The sequence below is a fragment of the Frieseomelitta varia genome, unplaced genomic scaffold (genome assembly GCF_011392965.1).
Source record: "Frieseomelitta varia isolate USP_RPSP 00005682 unplaced genomic scaffold, Fvar_1.2 scaffold_331, whole genome shotgun sequence".
In the NCBI taxonomy this organism is placed as follows: domain Eukaryota; kingdom Metazoa; phylum Arthropoda; class Insecta; order Hymenoptera; family Apidae; genus Frieseomelitta; species Frieseomelitta varia.
The window spans coordinates 449556-474029 of record NW_025110070.1 but is presented as its reverse complement, the minus strand read 5'-3'; the positions used below and the strand labels follow the sequence as shown (position 1 = coordinate 474029).

Here is a 24474-nt window from a genome sequence, read left to right as displayed (position 1 = left end):
AAACATTATTTAAGAGTATATGTTCATGTAACATTTTTTTTTTTTCTTACGTTTGCTTGTAGAACACGCTGGCAAAGTTATGTCGGAAAAAACTGGGACATTGTGTATATATCTGAAAGTATTTGAGAGAGAAATATTAGTTTACTTTGCACTGTGATGATGTGATATCATCTGTGAAACTATTATGCATATTGTTACAGAACATCTTGTATTTGTTTGGTAACGTTTGGTGACATTGTAATTTTATATTAATTTGTATAACTTTACTTTTTTTATATTTTATATTTTTTATATTAATTTATATGATTTTATATTTCATTGCCATTCATCTGTAACTTACGACTTAGGTATACAAATCGATTGGAATGTAAAAAACAATATTCAAATGTAATGACATTCAAAAATATTCTCTTGTTCAAAACTGTTCAAGGTATTCATTTCAAAAAATGTTCAGGATTACAAAAACTGGATGACATAATACATTATGCAATAAAGTATCTGTATATATATGCACGTCATATATTATACAACATATAACATGTATAACATACGTACAAATATATATATATATATATACATTTATAGCGGCATTTATATATATTAATATATTAACAAAGTACAGGTGTAATTTAATAATTCTATTCTCCACGATAGATACCGCTATAAATATATATTAAAAATAAAGTGTTCCGAAACTTTTGAATGGGAATACGTACATGTATTGCACGAACTATACTTTCCTCTCCAATCACCGACAAATTAAAACTAACAGTTAAAAAAAAAAGACCAGTTTAAAAAAACAGTAAAAAAAAAAATTGTCAATGGTCGTTTTCTACGTACCAATGAAGCCGAAGGGTATGAAGGAAAGCTGAGAGCCCTTCCATCAGCACGAGGATGGAAATGGTGAAAAAGGCCCAAGCAGCGAAAACGCAAACTAACATAACGCTTCGTAGATAAAAGAAATCGGTAGGATCGCCGAAACCCTTCCTTAACACCATGCTCCACAATACTTCGGATAGTTGTCCATGGGCCAACGACAATGCCCACAGACGTAGATAAGAGGCAGTGTGTGATATTGTTGAGAGAACGTATTCTATAGTATGAATGGCCTGAAGTATCATGATTTCACCGAACGTTTCGACTTCGTGATGGTCAGTCGTTTCACTGTCGATGGCCGTATTATTTTGTAGACCCTCGGTTTGCAACTCGATGTCTTGCGATGGTGTCCCGTTGCCCTGAAACGAATGACACAACGCAGTGTAAGTCCAAGTATATCGTACTGATATTTTAATTTTTATATTTTTTACTTCTTTTTCTTTTTGTTTTTTATATTATTTTATTATTTCTATATTATTATATTATTTTATTATTTCTATATTATTATATTATTTTTATATTATCTTGCTATATTATTATATTATTTTTATATCATCTCACTATATTATTATATTATTTTTATATTACATTACTATATTATTATATTAGTTTTATATTACATTACTATATTATTATATTAGTTTTATATTACATTACTATATTATTATATAGTTTTAATATTATATTAATATATTATTATATTATTTTTATTACATTACTATATTATTATATTATTTTTATATTACATTATTATATTATTATATTATTTTTATATTATATTACTATATTATTATATTATTTTTATATTACTTTACTATATTATTATATTATTTTTATATTACATTACTATATTATTATATTATTTTTATATTACATTATCATATTATTATATTATATTTATATTATATTACTATATTATCATATTATTTTTTATTATATTATTTTACATTTCTCTTGCACTGGAATGTGCCACATACGTCGAGAATATCTGGCCCAAAATTGCAATATTTTCTCAGCTTTATATTGAAATATAACCCAGGCAAAACAAGTAATAAATTTACTACTTCTTCAGTAATTTCTATCCAGTGATATACCGATGAATTCAGAAAGAAGACTTATATTATTATTATTGTATACAGTTTTGGTCACTCGTTATGGTCCGCGAACCAGTTACCAGCGCAGGAGGCTAAAAATTCTGATCAGAATCGTTATCATTTTCACCAGTAAGTTTCTTAAAAGACGAGTTTGAACGCATGGTGTACTTCCTCGTTATCGATTTTTTCGAAAAATGATAGAAAAGTTGACTCACTTTTCCGATCGGTCTGAATTACAGTAAGTTTACGTTTATCGCGCGAATTTTCGCAAATTTCTTTTTAATTATAAACGTGTAAGCTTGAAATAATTTAAGTACTCTCTGTCTTTCGATTAATTCTCTCAATGAATGTTTGAGAAGCTCAAAGCAAAAGCCGTCTTGCTCTAACTTCGTACTCGCAGGAAATTCTCGTTAACTTTGCAATTGTTGGAACAATTTAATTACACGTTCTTTGTTTACTCATTTGACTGATCGATCGCGACACGATCTGTTTCCAAGGTTCAAAGAATTTCCATCGGATCTGAATAAACGCGTGAATTTTTGAATTTAACTTGCTCTTTTTTTTTTTTTGCTCACCACGATTCTTCTCTCCTGTCGTTTCTTCCTGAACAGGAAAAGAAGCGGCTTCCCGAAAAGCATCACCGGCACGCACAGAAGCGCGAGTCCGAAAAGCATTTTCTGAAGAATAAATTGACCCGGATACATGTAGGGTGAACAACTCTCCGTCGGCTGCTCCTCGCCCGCCAGTATCATGTTAATAAACGTAATCAAAACTGATGGTGCACACCCGGGGGTGTACCTTTCATCTGCAAAATATAGAAAAATGTTATCGTTGATTTCTTCGACCGAGCCACGAACTTGACACTGTGAATAGAATACACACCTTCCGAAGTAGCGTCATAGATGACCCATTTGACAAACATCAAAACTACCAGGTAGAAGAATAAGAAAACGAGGAAAAGTAACTGTGGCAAGAATTCGAGGAATAAGCTCGAGTATCTCTTGAAATTTCTGCGAGGAGAGCGATGAAAAACACAATTAATAACGTGTTCAGCGAAAAGCTGCCAGGGAGGTATGTGAAAATTGATTTCTATCGATCCTTTGATAAATTAAATTATTTTTAAATAATAATAATTATTTTTATAAAAATTATTTAATGAAAATTTATTTTTATAGAATAATTTTTGTAAAAATTATTTAATGAAAATTTATTTTTATAGAATAATTTTTGTAAAAATTATTTAATGAAAATTTATTTTTATAAAATAATTATTTTTATGAAAATTATTTAATGAAAAATTATTTTCGTAATAAAAATTATTTTTAAATAATATAGAAATAAAACAATGCTATCAGGGTGAAAAGTTACTCGACGAAAATTGTACTTTGCGATTTCTTTCTCTCGTGTGCATTTTTCAACTAACGGAAAACAAAATTACTTTCAATCGATACTTTCGGACGAAACAGAACAACGAAAAGCTTTGTTGCATTCCCGCATGTGAAAAAATACACTGTCGATGAAAGAAAAAAAAAAAAAAAAATAGAAGAAAAATGTAGAAAGAATTCGCTGTGAGACGGAAAATTGGCGACATTGCGTGCACAAAAGGAAACGGCCGTTGGAAAAACTTACGTAATGTTAACGACGCTCATGCACACGCCGAAGATCATGTGCACGACACCGAAGATGATCGACAGCTTCATTTTGTACGAATTCAAGAATATTATCTTGTTCTCGGCTAATATCCAGCCGGGATCCATGCCCATTGGATAAGGCGTTTGCACGTAATCCTCATTCGGCGTCAAAGTAAAATCGGTTACTTTGATATTCTCTAGGGCTGGCTTAAAGCGCGTTACGTTCCAACTAGACCCGAATATGTTTAATGGCTTTGAGAACAGGTCATTGTAGATGATGCCAGTGTAAATGGAAAACAAACCCATGAGAAGTATAATGTAACGGCCGGAGAAGAACATATTCCAAATTTCGGACGACGTCTTTCGCGCCAAGTGCTTCTTCTCCGTCGCGATCATATATACAGCGAACAGGGTCATGATAAAACCTGAGAACAGAAACAATAAGACATGTCGTCACACCTCGAACGTGTTAAATAACGAAGGACGAGAGTGCTTAGGCGATTCTACAGTGAGATAAAATAAATCGAAGAAAGGAAGCGTTTAAAGTTTCTCGAAAATAAATAGTCACCAAGTCGAATGAGGATCTCTACAATTAATTGCAGAATGAAGAGTATGATTGTACTGACGTAATAGAAAATTATCGACAATTTGAACTTCGTGAAGAAAGATCAGTACTTTGACAATCATGAGTTCGTTCTTTTTTTTTTTTTTTTTTTTTTTTTCGTAGCTGATTTTATTTTACAACGGGTGGGAAAATAGGGGTATCTTTTTCTTGAAAATTGTAATACGTTCAAAAATTACATTCAGTATCTAACATGATCTTGAAGATTGAAGTCTTTACAACCGTTTGAAACTTGAAACTTCAAGCAAAATTATGAATATTATTATATAAAAAAAATTATTAATCAAAGAAAGAAATTCATAATTCATTATTAAATTAACAATACGAATACAATAAGATAATTTCTATTATAGCATTTAATTAGGTGATATTTTAATCATATAATAATTATAGCACAATATAATAATAAATTATAATTGTAAATAATTATATATAATATAAATAAAATATTTATTTATAATATAAATATATATTTATAATAAATTATATATAATAATATACTTTATTACTATTATTATTATATATATTATATATATTATAATTTATCGTTTCGCATACGCTAAACAAAATTCTGAAATCCAATTCTGAAAGCCTTCGCTATTATCTCTCATTCAACTCTATTCAAGCCACCTCGTTCTATTGCTTTCGATTTATTCATTTTTCACACAGGAATCACCCATGCACCCATTGTTCCATAGATTGACTTGGGTACACTGAATAGATATTCCACTTTGCTAGATATTCACTTACCGTGTCCACAATCGCCAAACATGACGCTAAACAAGAATGGGAAAGTGATAATCGTGTATGGGGCTGGATTAGCTTCACGGTACGACGCCACGCCGTAAGCGTCGATCAAATTTTGGAACCCCCTGGTGAACTTGTTCGTCCTGTTAAACGTCGGAGGATTTTCGTTTGTGTGGATAACATTGAGGAAAGACGGTATCGTGCTACCGCACAGACGCTAAAGAAAGTAAAATATTAAACAGAACATTTTTATCACGAGCGAAGAGAAACGAGTGCTCTCGTTCACGAGAGAAAGAAAGAAAGGAAGAAAAAAAGAAAAAAGTGTCACGAGACGGGACAAAGAGCTTTGAAGTATTTAACCACTTGCGCTGGCAACTGACTGCGGACCATAACGAGTGACCAATACATTCGTCGTTTCCCTTTCGAACTCATTGAGAAGCGATAAATTTGTTTATCATTTATTTCTCTTTTTAATTATTTGTTTTGCCTGGATTATACTTAAATATATGTTTGAAACTAAGAAAATATTGCAATTTTGGGACACACAAAATTCCTGACGCACGTCATTCCAGCGCAGGAGGTTAAAAATCGAGCAATACAATCGAAAGAAAATAACAAAGAACTTTGTTGCATTTTTCTGTGTATGTTCGTGTTGTTAATTTTGAATAAATACACTGTTAACGAGCAGTAGTGTCCTCTCTCGTAAGAAATTGATGAATTTAGAAGAAAAGAAACAATAACGAAGAACTTTATTGCATTTCTGTGTGTTCATACTGCTACTTACGAATGAATGAAAAAAAAAAAAGAAGTACGAATTGGAAATTGCTAAAGATCAAGATCGATCGAACGACAAGTGTAGACTATAAGAAACAAGCATCATTTCAAAACAACCAACCGATCCTTCGTTAAGGCAGTCTCTGACAATGGTGAGATCCGCTATAGGTACCCAACATTCTCCTATAAGGCACTTTTTCGTCACGTCCATGTTGAATAGGTTCATCGTGTGATAAATTGCCTTCATCTTTCGCACCATGATTATCCAATTGGGCAATTCCTTGGCAACGTTATGTAGCACACGTTGACGATGATCTTGCGTTTGATTTAAAACCTACGAAATGAAAATACAGAGAGAGAGAGAGAGAGAGAGAGAGAGAGAGAAAGAGAGAATAACAAATTTGACTAAATTGATGTATAGATAATAATTAATTAAAAGTAAATTACTCTAGATTTATAGATGATAGATATTTATAATAAATAAAATAGATAAGATAATACATCTACAGATGATAAATCTTTATGGTTTTTTATATTTATATTTTATATATTTATATTATATTATATTTATGTTTTATACATTTATGTTATATTATATTTATATTTTATATATTTACGTTATATTATATTTATATTTTATATATTTACGTTATATTATATTTATATTTTATATATTTATGTTATATTACATTTATATTTTATATGTTTACGTTATATTATACTTATATTTTATATATTTATGTTATATTATATTTATATATATTATATTATATTTTCTTATATTTATATTTTATATTTATATCATTTTTTTATATTTATTTATATTTTATATTTATATTATATTATATTTTTTTATATTTATTTATATTTATTTATATTTTCCTCTATGAGAAAATTAAAGGGACTTAAATGCGCAGAACACGTGTAATATGCAAAAATGTAAAGTAAAGTACTTATTAAAAATTTTAATATGTGGATGAAACGAACGTCCACGTGAAATTATACCTTATTTTATACGTCTAGATTCTGTTCCTTTGAAGAATAAAAAGATTTTTTCATAAAAAATTAAAAAAATTATATGAAATATCCAAAATAAATTATTATATAAACAATATATTAAAATATATAAATATAAATAATATAATATAATATAAATATATATATAATATAATATAATACATATATTAATATATATATAATATAATATATATAATAATATAATATAAATGATATATTAAAATATATTAAAATATATTTACTAGAACTATAGTATCCGAAATGAAACAAATGTCTGCACGTCGTTCAAGCTCCATTTTTTTTAGAGAAGAAATGTTCAAAAACAATAAAACAACACGTTATTAAAATTGCGCAATTAATGTTATGTAATTTTCTTTTTTTTAACAGGTCCTTACCAGGTTCAAATCTTCGAGCCTCGTTCGAACGCCTTTGACCATTTCCTCGCGATCCGCGTGATTATGCGGACACGGGTATATAGACGCGTGGAAACCAGTGCAAACCTTCTTGATACGGCTCTTCAGCTGCTCCCCTTGGAAAAACGCGACGAACACCGTTTTAAAAATCTGATTACCCTGAAACAACAACCCACGGAACTCGTCTGTATTTGACAACTTTAAAATTCATCGGGAAACAGACACTTATTCGATTAGTTGTTGTTATTTCCATTTTTTGCCGACATTGACTATGACAAGGCTTGCCTCTATCGCGATTATCTCGTCGCGTTTATCTGACTTTCCTCGCGATTTTTCAACGATCGAGCGATAAAGTAGAAAGTTATTCTTTTCTTTCAATTAATAACAGAGATAAAGGCACAACGAGCAAGCAATAAAAAACACAAAGAGAACTAGGACAAATTACAAGTTCATCGTGAAAGAGATTATTTATGACTCGCAAAGGAACAGTACCTAATGAATCATATTACGACGATACTATCATTAAAGCCAAAGTATTAAGATTAAGATCTTACCAAATCCTTCGAATCCTTGCGTACGTGATTTTAGAGATAAGTATAAGAATGATGAAAATAGACATGACAGAAATTGCATATTAATAAGAACGAGGTTATAACGTCACAGTGAAAAATATACATATATATCTATATATAACCATCATTATAACGATCTTTTAAGAAGGCAAAGAAGATAAGAAGTGAACTAACAGTAGCTGGATCTTCTAATGGCTTATCGAGCTCAGCTTGACGTAGAAATACGTTTCCACGTGATATTCGCCACAGCATTCTCTCGAAAGACGGTACTCGTTCCCGGTTTATTACCCCAGCAACGAATCTATAAAAGAAAACGTTCGTCGAATAAAATACAAGATTGTACATAAATTCCTCCCGTCCTTCTGAATACTCAAACTGAATATCGAGTGCCGTAATATTAATTAGCTTCTTAATTGTTATATTTATATTTATATTTTTATTTTCATTTACATTTTTATTTTTATTTTTATTTTTATTTCTATTTTTATTTTTATTTCTATTTTTATTTTTATTTTTATTTTTATTTTTATAATAAAATATTTTATTTATTTGTATTCATTATAATTTTTTCAAGAAACTCGAAAATCTCTCAGTTATTCTTGGAACGTTTAGGAGCTTGTTCCCTTTCTCAATGTTCCCATTTTTAAGGAGCTACCACTGTCAATTAGGTATATTTTATATATATATATATAAAAGGTACCTTTTAATCTTTCAGAGACTACGTCTATTACAATTTCAACAAATTTCACAATTACGTATATAAAAATAAATCAGTATGTAACCATTTATTGCCATCGTTGAAAACCACAGAAATAATTGTTCAATCATTAATTTACGTAATTATTAATGTAATTTGAATCTACGAGAATCATTAAAAAATCTAAATCATCGACAACAAACGTCATCCTTAGAAGATTAGTAGCGATAGCAAGATAGGAAGATTAATAGCATATTATCACTGCGAATATTTGTGCAAATTCATTCAATTATTATAAACTTACGAAATATTCAAATGGAATAAGTACAAATAGAATTTTAAATTCACAAATAATTGAATAATATCACTAATCATAATATTATTATAATTATAACAATATTATATACTAATATTGTTATATACTGACATATTACCGTTATTATAATATTATATAATAATTTAATGTTCATTAAAATTTATTTTTTAATATTATAATATAATTTATTCATTATAGTAAAATTTATTTTTTAATATTATAATATAATATAATTCATTATAATAACATTATATAATTAAATTCGCACAAAAGTCCGCAGTCTAGTGATTTGTTATTAACCCTTACTCCATAAACAATCAGAATCATTTACGTCCGACATACATTTTAGCTGGCAAAAGTAAAGTCTCTAAAGAAATATATCTGAAAGGATTCACATATCATTTTGAAATCTCCTCGATTAGGAAATCAATGTAAAATGAGAAAAAACATCTTTAAAGAAAAAAGGAAAAGCTATGTATTAACCTGGGAGATATATATATATATATATATATATATATATATATATATACATACACGTGTAAATGCTCGGTTCACGGAGCAAGGGTTAAATTAAAGAACATACTCGAGACGTCCCCGACTTGACGCGCTTGGATTCTGTGCTTCCTCGTTAATTAGCGTCCTGGTGATCGAGTCATTGGCCTCTTCCTGTTGATATAGAAGAAGATACGAATCTTGATTCTTCTACAGAATGGTAACATCGATTACACGAAGGAGGACGACGCTATGAGCAAAAGCTGCTGAACTACTTTAGCTACCTCCGTGAAAAACACTTGAGTCTTCTCGAGCACATGCCGTAATTCCGTCAACTCGAGGTAGTTACTCTTCAGGTTCACCGCGTTTTGGCTCAGCTCTAATATGTCGTTCTCCGTTTCCTCGAGATGGGCCTGCAAACAAAAGTTTATCCATCTCGCTCTGACAATCTGACAAAACAACGAAGAAATTTAGGAAAATAATTACTACGAAATTAATATTACATTATATTATATTATTATAATATAATTACATAACTATAATATAATTAATTATAATAATATAATATATTACGTTTTATTGTTATAATATAATAATGTATATAACTATATGTATATAACTATAATATAATTAATAATAATAATAACATAATATAATACGTTTTATTGTTATAATGTAATATATTATAATAATATAATACATTACATTATATTATTATAATATAATTATATAACTATAATATAATTAATTATAATAATACAATATATTATATTATATTATTATAATATAATAATGTAATATATTATGTTATATTATTACAATATAATAATGTAATATATTATATTATTATAATATAATTATATAACTATAACATAATTAATTATAATAATATAATATATTATACTATATATTATATTATTATATTATAAATTAAAATAATTATTATAATTATCGTTCAATTAAAATAATTATCATTATTGTCATCCAAAATTTTCTTGCATTTCTGGCATACATTACTCATTCCTTCGTTCTTTTACAAGAAATAAATTTTAAATGATCAAAATTGTCGACCTTTATGTTATTATACAGAAGACTATGAACTATGAACAAAAGACTACAGAAGACTACGTGTAATATAGTTCGTTCATAATAAGAAATTTGAATAATTTGAAATAAAAAGAGATAGTAGACAAGGATAATAAAAGTTTATCAATTATACGAGTTCATATATTTGAGACTCAACGTTAACCGGTTTCTATAATGGAAGCTCTACCGTTATTTTCTCATTTCAATATTTTAAAATTATTAGAGCGTTTAAAATTACTAGAAGATTATAAATTTATTGAGTGAGAAACATAGAACAAATTAATAATACATTCAATATATATTAATATATATTATCCTCGTCGAAAATTCAACATCAATTTTTAATTCAGAGAATCTCTATGTGTGTTTTTAATAATTATGATGACGAGAATCTAAAATCAGTTGTACTTGGTAATTCTTGGTGCTCTAATAATTCCTAGTATATTTACTATATTTACTATACAGATAACAAAGAAAATTCATACCAATAAAATACGCAGAAAGAATTGCGAACCAATTCACTCGTATTACTTACAACTATTAGTTACTAATGTATTTCTAATGCAAAATTACATTGTTTCTATCTTGAAAAATAAACCATAAACTACAATTTCAGATGTGAATTTTCTTTGCTGTCTGAACACGTAGAATCACATCTTACAAATATCGCCCACTTTTCGTATTTGTCTTTGAGCTTCTTTCCTACGCTCTAAGTAGATTAACCTGTAATGGTCAGCCAAGTATTGCTGATAGATTGGCTCACGGAAATATTTGTATCTTTCACTTGTCAAACTTCTACGTATTTTTTATTTTAAAAATTAATGAAATTAAATTAATATAATTATAACATATAATATTTGAACATCAAGTGTTTAATAATATTAAACATTTAAAATCTAACTTTTCTAACAAGTTTCCTACTAAACTTAGTAATCGAAAGTTAGTAATTTAATAAACTTAATAAATTTTCTACAGTTATAAATTACAATATTTAACATATTAAAATTTAACTTTTCTAACAAGTTTCCTACTAAACTTAGTAATCAAAACTTAGTAATTTAATAAACTTAATAAATTTTCTGTAATTATAATTTACAATATTTAACATATTAAATATTAAATATTAAATATTAAATTTGTTTCCTATAAAATCTTAACGAAAGCAGTATCAAATCTACCACAGATGCAATTATAGTTAATTTAACACAATGTATAATTTGACACGATATATAAATATTTAACACAATGTACTTATGCACAAGATATTCAGAATTTTAATTTTAGTTTCAAGATTTCTCTATAATGAAAAAGGTGAGAATGTTAAACACAAGAGAAAAATGATCAAAGAAAACAATGATCTTACCTCGAGATCTATGATCATACGAGGATTCGGTGCCCGTGGTAGTTCCGTGAGGTCGTCAATGATCATCACTCCGTCCTTCTTCACTTCAGCCTCGATGTATCGAAGTTTTCGTTCCATTTCATCGCAACGGCGCACCTCGTTGACGAATTTTCGTTGAAAGTAGTTCAAATCGCCGTTGAGCTACGAGCGAATCAACAATAAACTTCAAGAACATTCTTTTATTCTGTTGTTCTTCTGCCTCATTGTACTATAGCTGTTTCTATTCTATTATAAAAATATTAATATAGTATACTATAATTACTGTAATATAATATACTGTAATTATACTATAATATAATATAATTATACTATTATACTATTATAATATACTATATTATACTATTATACTATCACAGTATACTATTACTTATACTGTAATATACTGTATTGTGCTATTATACTATTGTAATATACTGTATTATGCTATTATACTATTATAATATACTATATTATACTATTATACTATTATGCCATTATAAAATACTATATCATACTATTATACTATTGTAATATACTATATTATACTATTATACCATTATAAAATACTATATCATACTATTATACCATTATAATATACTATTACTATATTATTCTATTATACCATTATAATATACTATATTATACTATTATACTATTATAATATACTATGCTACACTATAGTATAATATAATTATTAAAAATTAATATTAATATACATAGTATAATATGTTATATATGTAATAATATGTTATATTATACTATGTATAGTTGTTCTTATTTTATTATTCTACAAACGTTCGTAAATTTGTATAAAATATTATTGTTTTTGAAAAAGAATTTCCATAATATTTATATATATATAAAACATATAAAATTTGCTGCATCGACAAACGTAATATTACGATGGAGTTGAACAACCTCGTTCACCTTGCAAACTCGGTATTATCGCATCCATCTACCAATGGCCAAGAATTGAAAGAAAAATTACATCGATAACTCAACTTACATCACGAAACTGGACCGTACCCGTTTCCCCGAGTTCGGAAACGGAAAGATAGGCTGCCTCTGGCTGAATGAACAGCTGGCAGAGGGCCATTTGCTCGCTCTTGAACAACCCCCCCATCCTGAATGCGAGTTACGTTTTATCCTGTAACAGAAGCAAATTCAGTCTCAGATGAAAAGTCAGTCGGGTGAAAATTTCCATTTTCGCGCAAGCCTACGTACGGAAAACAATTTTCATTCATCGTTCATTATGAGACAGATATGGATTTTTATGGATTTTCGATATTCTTACCAACTTGAATGGAAATTTATTTCATCTGGCAAATATTATAGTTAGACTATGATACGGTGGATTGCGGATGTAAGAAAATTATACAGAATGCAGAGAACATGAAAGAAACATGTGGCCAGAGAAAAATGTAATGTCAAATTATAACATTTGGTATGTGAAAAGAATTTTTCAGTTTACAGTCTAATTATGATAAATACTTCACTCTAGATATTCTATATGTATAGTATTCATTATTATATACGTTATATTATATACTATAGTATTTATTATTATATACTATGTATATTATATATTATAAATTTTATATATTATATACTATAGTATTTATTATTATACACGTTATATACTATAATATTATAACATATTGCTATATATTATATATAGTATAGTGTATTTTTCTATACGTTGTATTATTATATGACGTTTATTATTATATATTATAATATTCATTATTATATACGTTATATACTGTAATATCATACTATATTACAACACATTATAATATTATAGTATTAATATAATATTATAGTATATAATAGTGATTATAATATTATTATAGTATATATAGTATTATAATATTACAGTATATATGGTATTATTATAATATAATAGTATATAATAGTGATATTATAGTATATATTATAATATATTATAATATATTACTATATATTATATATAGTATAGTATTTTTATACGCACTATTTATATATATATATATATATATATATATATATATATATATATATATATATATATATATATACATACATATATACACTATGTATATTTTCCAAATTTACGTAAAGATCTACGTCTAATAATTATATCAAAAAATTTAGATCACACGTCGACAATGTCAGCAAAAATTATATCACATCTCAAACATTGTCATAAATAGTCAACTCGGGGAAATTAAAAGGAATTTTCTAATACATCCGAATCCTCAAGTGCTAATAACGTCATAATCGGTACCGCCATAAACACACATACAGTATTCAACATCGAGGTTTACAAACTAGCAATGATACTCAACTTTATTATCGTCATTATTATGTAGATAAGACGATGAAGTGTTGCGTGAAACTCTGCAATGAAACGTGATCTTATCGTGAAACGCGGTAGTAACAATGGTATCGCGTTGCAGTTACAAAATTCGCTTCGTGTTTTATGAACAATGGACTCAACAATTGACAACTTGGCCAAACATGAATCTGAACAGAATATAAGAAGCGCGAAATATACAAATAACATATATTTAAATTTATTGTAATTCATTTTGAATAAATTCATGATCAGCCAGAGCTATAATAATGTCACAGATACATGTTGTAATGTTAATAAAATTTTTCTTTAATCAGAAATTTGTCTCTAATATATAAGAATTTTAGTTTTAGAGCTTGAGAGTTGGAACGAATTTTTTCGACTCTTCTGACGCTATAGTAACGTCACAGATTTTTGTATAGTGTAAAATAAATTGTATATAGTTGCATTAAATATCGAGGTTTACTAATATATATTGCATAATAATAATAATAAAAAATTGTGTTGTAAAAATAAATAGTATATTGTATACAAATATATTATATTACATAAATATCTAAATATATCTGAATATATAATTACAAAAAAAATTTATATTATTTTATATTATTTTATATTATTTAAAATTATTATATTATTATTATTATTATATTATTTAAAATTATTATTTTATTTTGTATTATTTAATATTATTTAAAATTATATGAAAATAATTATTTAAGTAATTAAATAAAAATAATCATTTAAAAATTATATAAAATTGACATGAATTATACATGTATATTATAATTTAAAAAATATACATACGCGTCAATTATATTACATATGCATATAACATACGCAAGTGCGTAAATTATCAAATTTATTTCGAATTTTACTAATTTTACCGATCGTGATAATCATGTCCCACTATAAACACACTATATTATTCATAAAACTTCTTACATCTATTTTCACGATCATCCGTTTTAACATCCCAACATCACAGAAATGTACAATAATGAAAAGAACAAGTGTGTACAAAGTGAAAGATAAATAAAGAAATTATCTCCGCCAAATCATTTCGCTTAAACACAGATAAATCTCTTTTCATTAAAAGTCAATTCGAGTTACACGGTATCACAGAAGGTTAATCAAATTAAATCATCTCCCGTTCCGTACGAAACGAAACACTGCTTGCGAATCTACGTGCTACGCGTGTGTTGTTTCTCGTATATATAGATAAAAATACCTTTGGACAAACTGACACGTACAACAGGTTTATTAAGTCGTACCGATGACAACACGTACATCCAGACAATAGAGAATTTCGTCGCGAGTAAAGTACAAGTACGTGTATGCAAGCACAAGCTTGTAATTGCAATCTTATCGAGGAAATTCTCTCAGGCTCGAGCAGATTCTTCCCCGCTCCGTTTTTTTTATAAAGAGGGGGAAGAGGGAGGGGGGGGGGCAAGATATCGAGATAACCGGCACGAAGTGTTAACACGAAGTTAAATGAAACGTTCCCTCGAGTACATACAAATGTCGTATCGACATACTCGGGTTTTAAATTATATAGTCTAGTCTCTGACAGCGTAATTCCTTTTATCGGTCCTCCCGTTCGAATGGAAATACATACACGCCCGAAAATAGCACGAAACTCGGGGCAGGTTGCACAAATTAATTAATTAACGCTCCGATCCCCCAGAGTTCTCGTTTTCGCGTTTCGAGAACGAAAAGTTGTTCGTTTTTTCCTTCGACGCTGGCTTCATGACAATCTCGTTATTTCTCTTCATTTTTCTCTTTATTCTTGCATCTTATTCTTGCGTAGGATGATCGCCGAAAAACTGGATGATATAAAACAAAAATAACTTTACAAACACGTGTTTCTTCAACTGCTTTTTATTTTATTTGGAAAAATAATTGTAAATATTATTGTATAACAAGTATTATTTTATTTGGAAATATAATTGTAAATATTATTGTATAACAAGTATTATTTTATTTATTATTTTATATTACTTTATTTGGAAATATAATTGTAAATAAGTAGTATAATTGTAAATTATTGTATAATAAATATTACTTTATTTATAATTTTATATTATTTTATTTGGAAATGTTATTGTAAATATTATTGTACAATAAATATTATTTTATATCATTTTATTTGGAAATATAATTGTAAATATTATTGTACAATAAATGTTATTTTATATTATTCTATTTGGAAATATAATTGTAAATATTATTGTACAATAAATATTATTTTATATTATTTTATTTGGAAATGTTATTGTAAATATTATTGTACAATAAATATTATTTTATATTATTTTATTTGGAAATATAATTGTAAATATTATTGTACAATAAATGTTATTTTATATTATTCTATTTGGAAATATAATTGTAAATATTATTGTACAATAAATATTATTTTATATTATTTTATTTGGAAATATAATTGTAAACATTATGGTATAATAAATATTATTTTATATTATTTTATTTGGAAATATAATTGTAAATATTATTGTATAATAAATGTTATTTTATATATTATTTTATATTACTTTACTTGGAAATGTAATTAATGGATATAATTAATTTTTCTCAGTATTACGTGTAAAAAACATCCCTCAAATGACCACCATTTTGAAAATGAATAAGTCATGACCTTTTCAAACTCTTCAGTTTTTCAGTGGCCACATATAGCTATTAACCAATGTGTAGTTCAACTAATTTTTAGACGAAGCAAATAACACGCGTAATTAAAACGTTCAAGTGCAAGAAACCATCAGTGTAATGACTTTCATTTACAGAAAAGTAACATTGCAATTAAATTTTTATAATTCGGATTCTCTCGTTTTTCCAAGTGTTTATAAGTAACAACACGCACATTTGAGAAATCCAAAACTAAAATTGTTGCAGTAAAATTTCCATACCAAGAAACGCCAGAATTAATAATTAGTAATTAATAATTAATAATTAATAAAGTACTCTCACTTCCCGACATTTCGTTGCACCAGACCCTACAATTTAACGTTTAAAAACACGAATCTTTCATGTTCGTGAAAAAGTTTCTACCACCAACTTTCAAACGTTCTCAATCGTCAATTATCGTACGTAAGCAAGATCTGCGAAAATATGTATCCTCGATAAGTTAACGAAGCAACGTCCGGTGTTAATCGATCGTATCTGCGATAAAACGTGCTATCTGTTACGCGCATATTCGCAGGCAATTGTTACGAATGTGTATACGGATCGTATCGGTATTTGCTCGTGACGATAGGAAAAACACCCGACTTTCGTTCCGAGTTTTCGCGACTCGGTAGCTGGGCAGCTTGCGTGTGCGATCCAGCGTGATGAAGCTGAAGAGAAACGAGAAGGAGGCAACGGCAACGAGTACGCACGTACGTGTGTAAGAATAAAAGAATAAAAGAAAAAAAGAAGAAAAAGAAAACAGCCACGATTATTCTCCGCGCTGAGATAAGCATACAATCCGAGTGAGCACGAGGTGCAAGAATACTTACAGGTGTGTACACTTGGATGAACAAACACTCGTAAAGGGTCGTATAACGTGTACGTCGCTTGGATGTTTTTTTTATTTTATCAAACTGTGACGGAGCAATTAAAATTTCATTGGATAAATAGAACAAAAGGACGAAACGGGAATAAACAAAGTCGAAGTGAGTTAAATATTCTAGATGTTTAAGATAATTATTGTCACGAGGCTTCGTTATCATTACGAGTCGTTAACAATTGGTGGAATCAAAATTTTTATCAAACGAACGAGACAATCGATTTGGAAATAAGTTAAACTGGGAAATTAAATGTTCTAAATGATTATTATCTCGAAGTTTGATTTCTGATAATTACGAGTCTTTGAAAATTATTGGGGTTAAAATTTCATCGAACAAACGGAATTTGACGAATTGAAAATGAGTTAAATATTTTCGATGTTCTGAATAATTATTGTCACAAGGCTTCGTTATCACTCGATTAATTACGAGTCGTTGAAAATGATTAGGATCAAAATTTCATCGAACAGACGAATTGAAAATAAGTTAAACCAACGAGTTGAACATTCTGAATATTTTAAATAATCATTGTCTCAATGTTGGTAATCGTGTAATAACGGTGCGAAACTCGTTAAAAAAAGTAACAAAATTGAAAGTCACTAGATAACGAGATTCGAGAAATAACATGTTATGTCTGTTTCAAAACCTGGCTTTTACATAAGAATCGTGTCGACAAATACCAAGTGCAATAGTCGCGACCGAGTTTCCTCTATCTTCGAAAAATATTTATACAACACAATACAGAGAGATGAATTTTTTTTCGTCGTTCGTCGTCTGTTTCACCTTGCCTTAACATTACGTAATCAAGTTGGAGATACGGATTTACGTGAAAACAAACGTGTATCCAAATGTCGATAAATATCGCCGATACGATCTGATAACTTCTTCAGAATAAAAAAAGAAAAAAGAAATGGAAGGAAAAGTATCAAGAGTCAGAAATGATCGAAGAAAGATCGCTGATTGCGTTGAACTCTAATTAAACGCGCAATTTGATTTGCAAAGGAACGTATTTTGAATTCAAAAAGCAAGTGTCGATAAAAGAAAGTTGATCGATTGATCGCAATTCGGCGAAAATGTTTCACAACGATCGTCAACAACGATAAATTGATCTAGCCACTTGCGTTGACTGCGGACCATAACGAGTGACCGAACCGTGTACAATAATTCGTTTTCTTTTTGAATTCGTCACTAAACAGAAATTACTAAGAAGTAATAAATTTATTATTTGTTTTGCCTGGGTTATACTTAAATATACTTAAAACTGAGAAAATATTGCAATTTTGGGAGAAAAAATTCTCGGGAAGTTAACCACTTGCGCTAACAACTGACTGCGGACCATAACGAGTGACCGAACCGTGTACAATAATTCGTCGCTCTCCTTTTCTTTTGAACTCGTTGGTACGATATCACCGGATAGAAATTATTGAGAAGTAATAAATTTATTATTTGTTTTGCCTGTGTTATACTTAAATATATTTAAAACTGAGAAAATATTGCAATTTTGGCAGAAAAAAATTCTCGACGTGCGTGACACGTCATTCCAGCATAAGAGGTTAACCACTTGCACTGGCAACTGATTGCGGACCATAACGAGTGACCAAACCGTGTACAATAATTCGTCGCTTTCTTTTTCTTTTGTACTCGTCAGTATCGATATCACCGGATAGAAATTATTGAGAAGTAATAAATTTATTATTTGTTTCGCCTGGGTTATACTTGAATATACTTAAAACTGAGAAAATATTGCAATTTTGGGTGAAAAAAATTCTAGGAAGGTTAACCACTTGCGCTGGCAACTGATTGCGGACCATAACGAGTGACCAAATACAATAATTCGTCTTCTTTTTTAATTCATCGGTACATCACTGGATAGAAATTACTAAGAAGTAACAAATTTGTTATTTATTTTGCTGGATTGCATTTAAATATACTTGAAACTGAGAAAATATTGCAATTTTCTGCAGAAAAATTCTCGACGTGGCACGTCATTCCAGCGCAAGAGGCTAGAGAGGGGGAATTAAACGCGACGATTGCGTGCGAAAACGTGTTTGAGCGTCAATTAACAGAACGAGCGTACATTTCCTATAAACTGTGGGAAAGCATCGGAGCTTGAATTCCTAAACGCCACGTCAATAGTGCTAATTACCAAACGAGGAATATGTTAACATCTCGTTAAGTGGTATAGTGTAGCTTTTATTCGTTCATTTATCGTAGAACTACATTTCTCTGGCCATCGAGAGTGAAAGTTTTAGAAGATTGTTATGTGTTGAGATAAGAGTAAGATTGTTATTTGAACACCGGCGATAAAAAAAAGCTTTAGGTTCATATTGTCGTGAAATTGTGAAATAATTTTGTTTACACTGTGATAAGACTGTGATTTTATTTTAAAAAAAAGCTTGAAAGCAATCTTAATAAATAAATTGAAACAATTCAGTTTTGTAAACTTCACGAAGCAAACATAATCGCAATAATCGTGTTTCGTGATGTGACGATAAAATCTCAGGATATTTCATATAACATACACAATATATATATATAAATGAAAGTCCGCTATGATAAGATTTGCATGATAAAACAGCAAATGACGTTAAAAAAAAAAAATCAATTTCTATAATTATTCGATTAATCTGGATCTCCAAATCTTATACAAGATTTGCTTCGACTGTATTAAATTTCCTGGTATTTACTAGAAATTACAGCGAAATAGTTAAAATAAAATTTTATAAAAAAATATATATTTCAGTAATAATTTAATATTAATAATATCATTAATAATTTAAAGTAATGAAAATGAATTTTTTAAAAAATAAATGAATAAAATTTCTTTTGTACCTTTTGTATCAGAGTTAATTAATTTATTTTAATAATTTTAATTATCTCGAAAGTTATATTTTTGTAAAATAAAAAAATAAATATATATTTATAAATATAAATGTTTGTCGTATTTATTAACATCCAGTTTTTCTTTAAATAAATTTAATTTATATATTACAACAATAATCGATCGTGAATTCGATCATAACTGATAAAGTTAAAAGCTTCAACGTAAAAGCTCCGTTAATCCAGCAAATTCAATTCATTTCCAATCGGATGACACGGCGAATCGATCATCGCTGTGAGTTTATCACAAATCCCTGGAACTATCTCTCGAGCAAGCAACACGAGGCGAATGCATCAATGAAAATGAAAAGTCGCGGACAATTGAAAAAAAGAGAATCGAACAAGCTACGTGGAAACACGTGATTATGCCAATAGATAATAAGCTGCAATTTGGGACGAGACGCTGTCGTGACTCGCGTTACGCAGCCGCAAAACTAGGGACAGAGAAAACACATCCTGCCTGATGTATGGCTACTAATTAATGCTGTTTCAATATGCTCGATGCAACGTGAACGCCAAAAATATTCCATCGTTAAAGAGACCAGCGTCTCTGTCGCAATTGAAACGTTTGTTTGTTTGGATTTGGGTTGTGACAATCTCAGAGGAGGGTGAATGCTGCCTATTTGGCCAACAACTGTTGTCACGAGGTGTTGGAGAGATCGGTTCAAAGTGCAAGTACACTTCGTGTACGCGCGAGAATCCGTGAACCAATTAACTGGTGAATTTAGTTTTAAAAATCCGTCAGGGGGATCCGCGTTAAATTAAAATCTACGTCGAAGGAGCAGAGCAAACGCTCCTATCATGTGAATTTTACGAAAAAAAGAACGAAGCAAACCGAGGGAGGACTGTATTTTTCTTCGATTAAAAAAAAATTAACAATTCACTGTTGAGAAGGTTATTGCTACTGAAAACTTAAAACTTGTCAAACAATAATAAAATTCACAAAGAAGAAAAGAATTGAAGAAAGAGAAAGATAATTTTATGAAGTTCAGTCGATTTTAGTGTGATGTTTTTGAAAGCAAGTTGCACTTTGAACCGATCCCTGAACCAGTATGTATCGTGATTCCTTACGGATTCGAATTTTTTTATAAAATAGCAGTTTTATTGGTAAAATAAAGGAAACACATTACTTTTATTGAAACTTGGAGTTTTTAAAGTGAGTGGTAATTTTTTATTTGACGCGACGAGTCAATTTTACGAAAAAAAAAGTATCAACCGACACCGAAATAAAATTTTAGACTGACGTGTATGACACGTCGGACGCATGCAGGTAACCTGTTTAAGGGCCAAGCCAAATAATTTATATAAATATTTCAATTTTTTTTTTTTTTTTTAATTTCACAAAGCTGTAACATCCGAATGAGAGAATCACAGTTGACGAAAAAAATTTGATAATGTAAATTGACTGAAAGAGAATCGCGAACGAAATGTTAATGCGTTAACGCACTTTTGTGTGTCTTCGTGTTTCTTGCATTTTCACGTTTCATACTCGATACGAATTATCGTTGAATAATTTTGAATGATAAGTACGTGTCATTGAAAATATCGGATTTTATGAAAATTAATGAATTAAGAGGGTATTTTGGTAATCCGGCTTAAAAAAGTTAATTTCTTTTTTTACATTTTCTCAAAGTACAAAGCTTTTGAAAATGTCTATGTAAAAGGATTTGTTTGAATTCGTAAAATTTGCAAAGTTACAGATGTTTGAAGGAAACGGTGTAATGCTCGCAACGTAAATATGAATATTTTTATTTCTCGAAAAATATTTTATTTTATAATATTATAATTTATAATATATATTTTATAATATTTTATAATATTTTATAATATAATATTTTATAATATTTTATAATATTATTATTTATTTTTATATTATTATTATTTTATAATATTTTACTTTTCGTACTGCTCGATTGATTGTAAGTATGAATATTTTTGTTACAACGGGTAACAAAAACTTCGAATGTGTTTTTCTCGAAAAATATTTTATTTTATAACATTATTGTTTATTTTTATATTATATTTTTATATTATTATTATTTTATAATATTTTATTTTTTGCAACAGGTAACAAGAACTTTAAATGTATTTTCCTCAAATCCATATTTTTCAAACTGACGGGATGTCTCACGTTTTAGTCGACCGATTGACTTGAAATTTGGAGGTCTTCACCGGATGTACCTTTATCGCATGAACCACGGATTTCAAAATCTGATGTTTTTTTCTATTTCTTTTTTTTTTTTTTGACCACTCAAAGGACAAAAAGCACAAGGAAAATCGATATTTTAACTTCAAAATGCTGCCATTTTTTTTAATTTTCGAAATTTCGCTGTTTCCGTGATTCATGCGATAGCCATATTTATACTAATTAAGATGCAGTTTGGTTGACGTCAGCCATTCGAACCCGTTTTTAAAAACACCGTAGCTTTACCTAAACCTATATAATTTCCACAAACTTTCATTAATTTCGTTAAAAAAAAATTGTAAATACTCTCTAAGTATGAATAAATCTGCGTACGAAACTGTATCTAGGTTTCCTTAGAAAAAAATCCTAAAAAAGTCGATGTTTTCAAACTGGATTACCAGAATGCCACCTTCAGGGCGTTGCTTTAGCAACAAACTACGATTATTTCTAGAACTGAAACTTGCTAAATACTTATTACTTACATTAATATTTCATTAATAGTATTAATAGTTTAGAACTTTAATCCGTTAATTTTTTGATTTAATTCGTCATCATGTAAAGTATGTCTTCTTCAACGCCGTAAAGTAAGTTGAAGTTTCCTGTACTTTAATGATTCCCCCGATTTTTCAACGAGTTAACTCGTCATTCCCAATTAAGTTAAGGACAAAACAATGTTCAAACATCATAAGATTATGTAACCTAGGATGAAGAATTCATAGATCTCACATTGAAAATTGAGGAGCCTGACGATGTAAATTGATTGAAAAGAACGTTGCACGTTAACGAGCTAATCCGATTCTTAATAATAAATCATAAAGATTAGTTAGAGATAAAGAATTTGTCAAGCAGCGAAATGACCTTAGACTTGTCAACCGTTTATTTATTTCTGCTTCGATTTTGAAAATTGATCGAATCTCCTACGTTCACTTACTGTTATACATACGTGAGACTACAAGTACTATAAATATAGTTTTGGTAATTAAACATTCGACCGGTGACGCCATGATGAGCGAGTGGCCGGATACTTTCGACCGGTCGTTAAAGTATTCATAAAAGAAGATTAACGTATCGAGACTTTAGAGCAATTGCCATTCCCATTCGGCCGGATTTGTCACGCAGACTAATAGCAATGTTGGAGAGTTAAACTAAACGTAACGACTGTTAACGGATTTACCAATCTTATCATTAAAATACGCTCGTACCTTCAAGCATATTCGCCGGATTACCACTACTACCTATTTCGATGTTACAAAAATATCTCGTTTTCAGCAGGTGACATGAAATACCTAGCGGAAATGGATTTGTGTGTCGTATTTCTCTTCAAGTTTCGAGTAGAAAAAGAAAAAAAAGAAGAAGAAAGAAAACATTAAACTTAACATTGAAATATTTATGCTGGACTCACCCGAGTGACGTATGTAGACGATGTTCAAACAACGATCGAGGTGGTAGTGCTCGGTTCCGACGAGTTTCGATCAATTCGATAATGACGCGAGAGGAAAAAGGAGGGAGAAAAGAAGAAGAAAGAGAGAGAGAGAGAGAGAGAGAGAGAGAGAGAGAAAGGGAGAGAAAGAATTACATAACAAAACAGCGATCCAACGATTCGACTCGATTTGACACAATGCCGGACTGACTCAGCGCGCACTCACCGACTTACTTTACTGAATCTAATTCAACACTCGATCCAACGACGTCCCACCTCTCGTGTGTCCACCGTGTGTGTGTGTGTGTGTGTGTGTGTGTGTGTGTGTGTGTGTGTGTGTGTGTGTGTGTGTGTGTGTGTGTGTGTGTGTGTG

The 24474-nt window shown here is 29.1% G+C and overlaps 1 protein-coding gene across 7 annotated transcripts in view; it reads right to left on the bottom strand.

Moving 5' to 3' along the window:
* Positions 1–24474, bottom strand: part of LOC122530169 (V-type proton ATPase 116 kDa subunit a1) — a 49571-nt gene that overhangs the window by 3006 nt on the left and 22091 nt on the right. The window contains exons 2-14 of one of the 7 annotated variants that reach the window (XM_043656895.1): positions 24328–24330; positions 12725–12865; positions 11701–11880; positions 9536–9664; positions 9343–9461; positions 7921–8047; positions 7157–7333; positions 5866–6078; positions 4974–5187; positions 3600–4026; positions 2853–2980; positions 2546–2775; positions 841–1235 (exon numbers count right to left, since the gene is read on the bottom strand). In XM_043656895.1, coding sequence (XP_043512830.1) covers positions 841–1235; positions 2546–2775; positions 2853–2980; positions 3600–4026; positions 4974–5187; positions 5866–6078; positions 7157–7333; positions 7921–8047; positions 9343–9461; positions 9536–9664; positions 11701–11880; positions 12725–12841 — 2456 coding nt within the window. In that variant the 5' untranslated portion in view covers positions 12842–12865; positions 24328–24330. The other 6 variants (XM_043656893.1, XM_043656896.1, XM_043656894.1 and 3 more) reach the window with 6 other exon arrangements.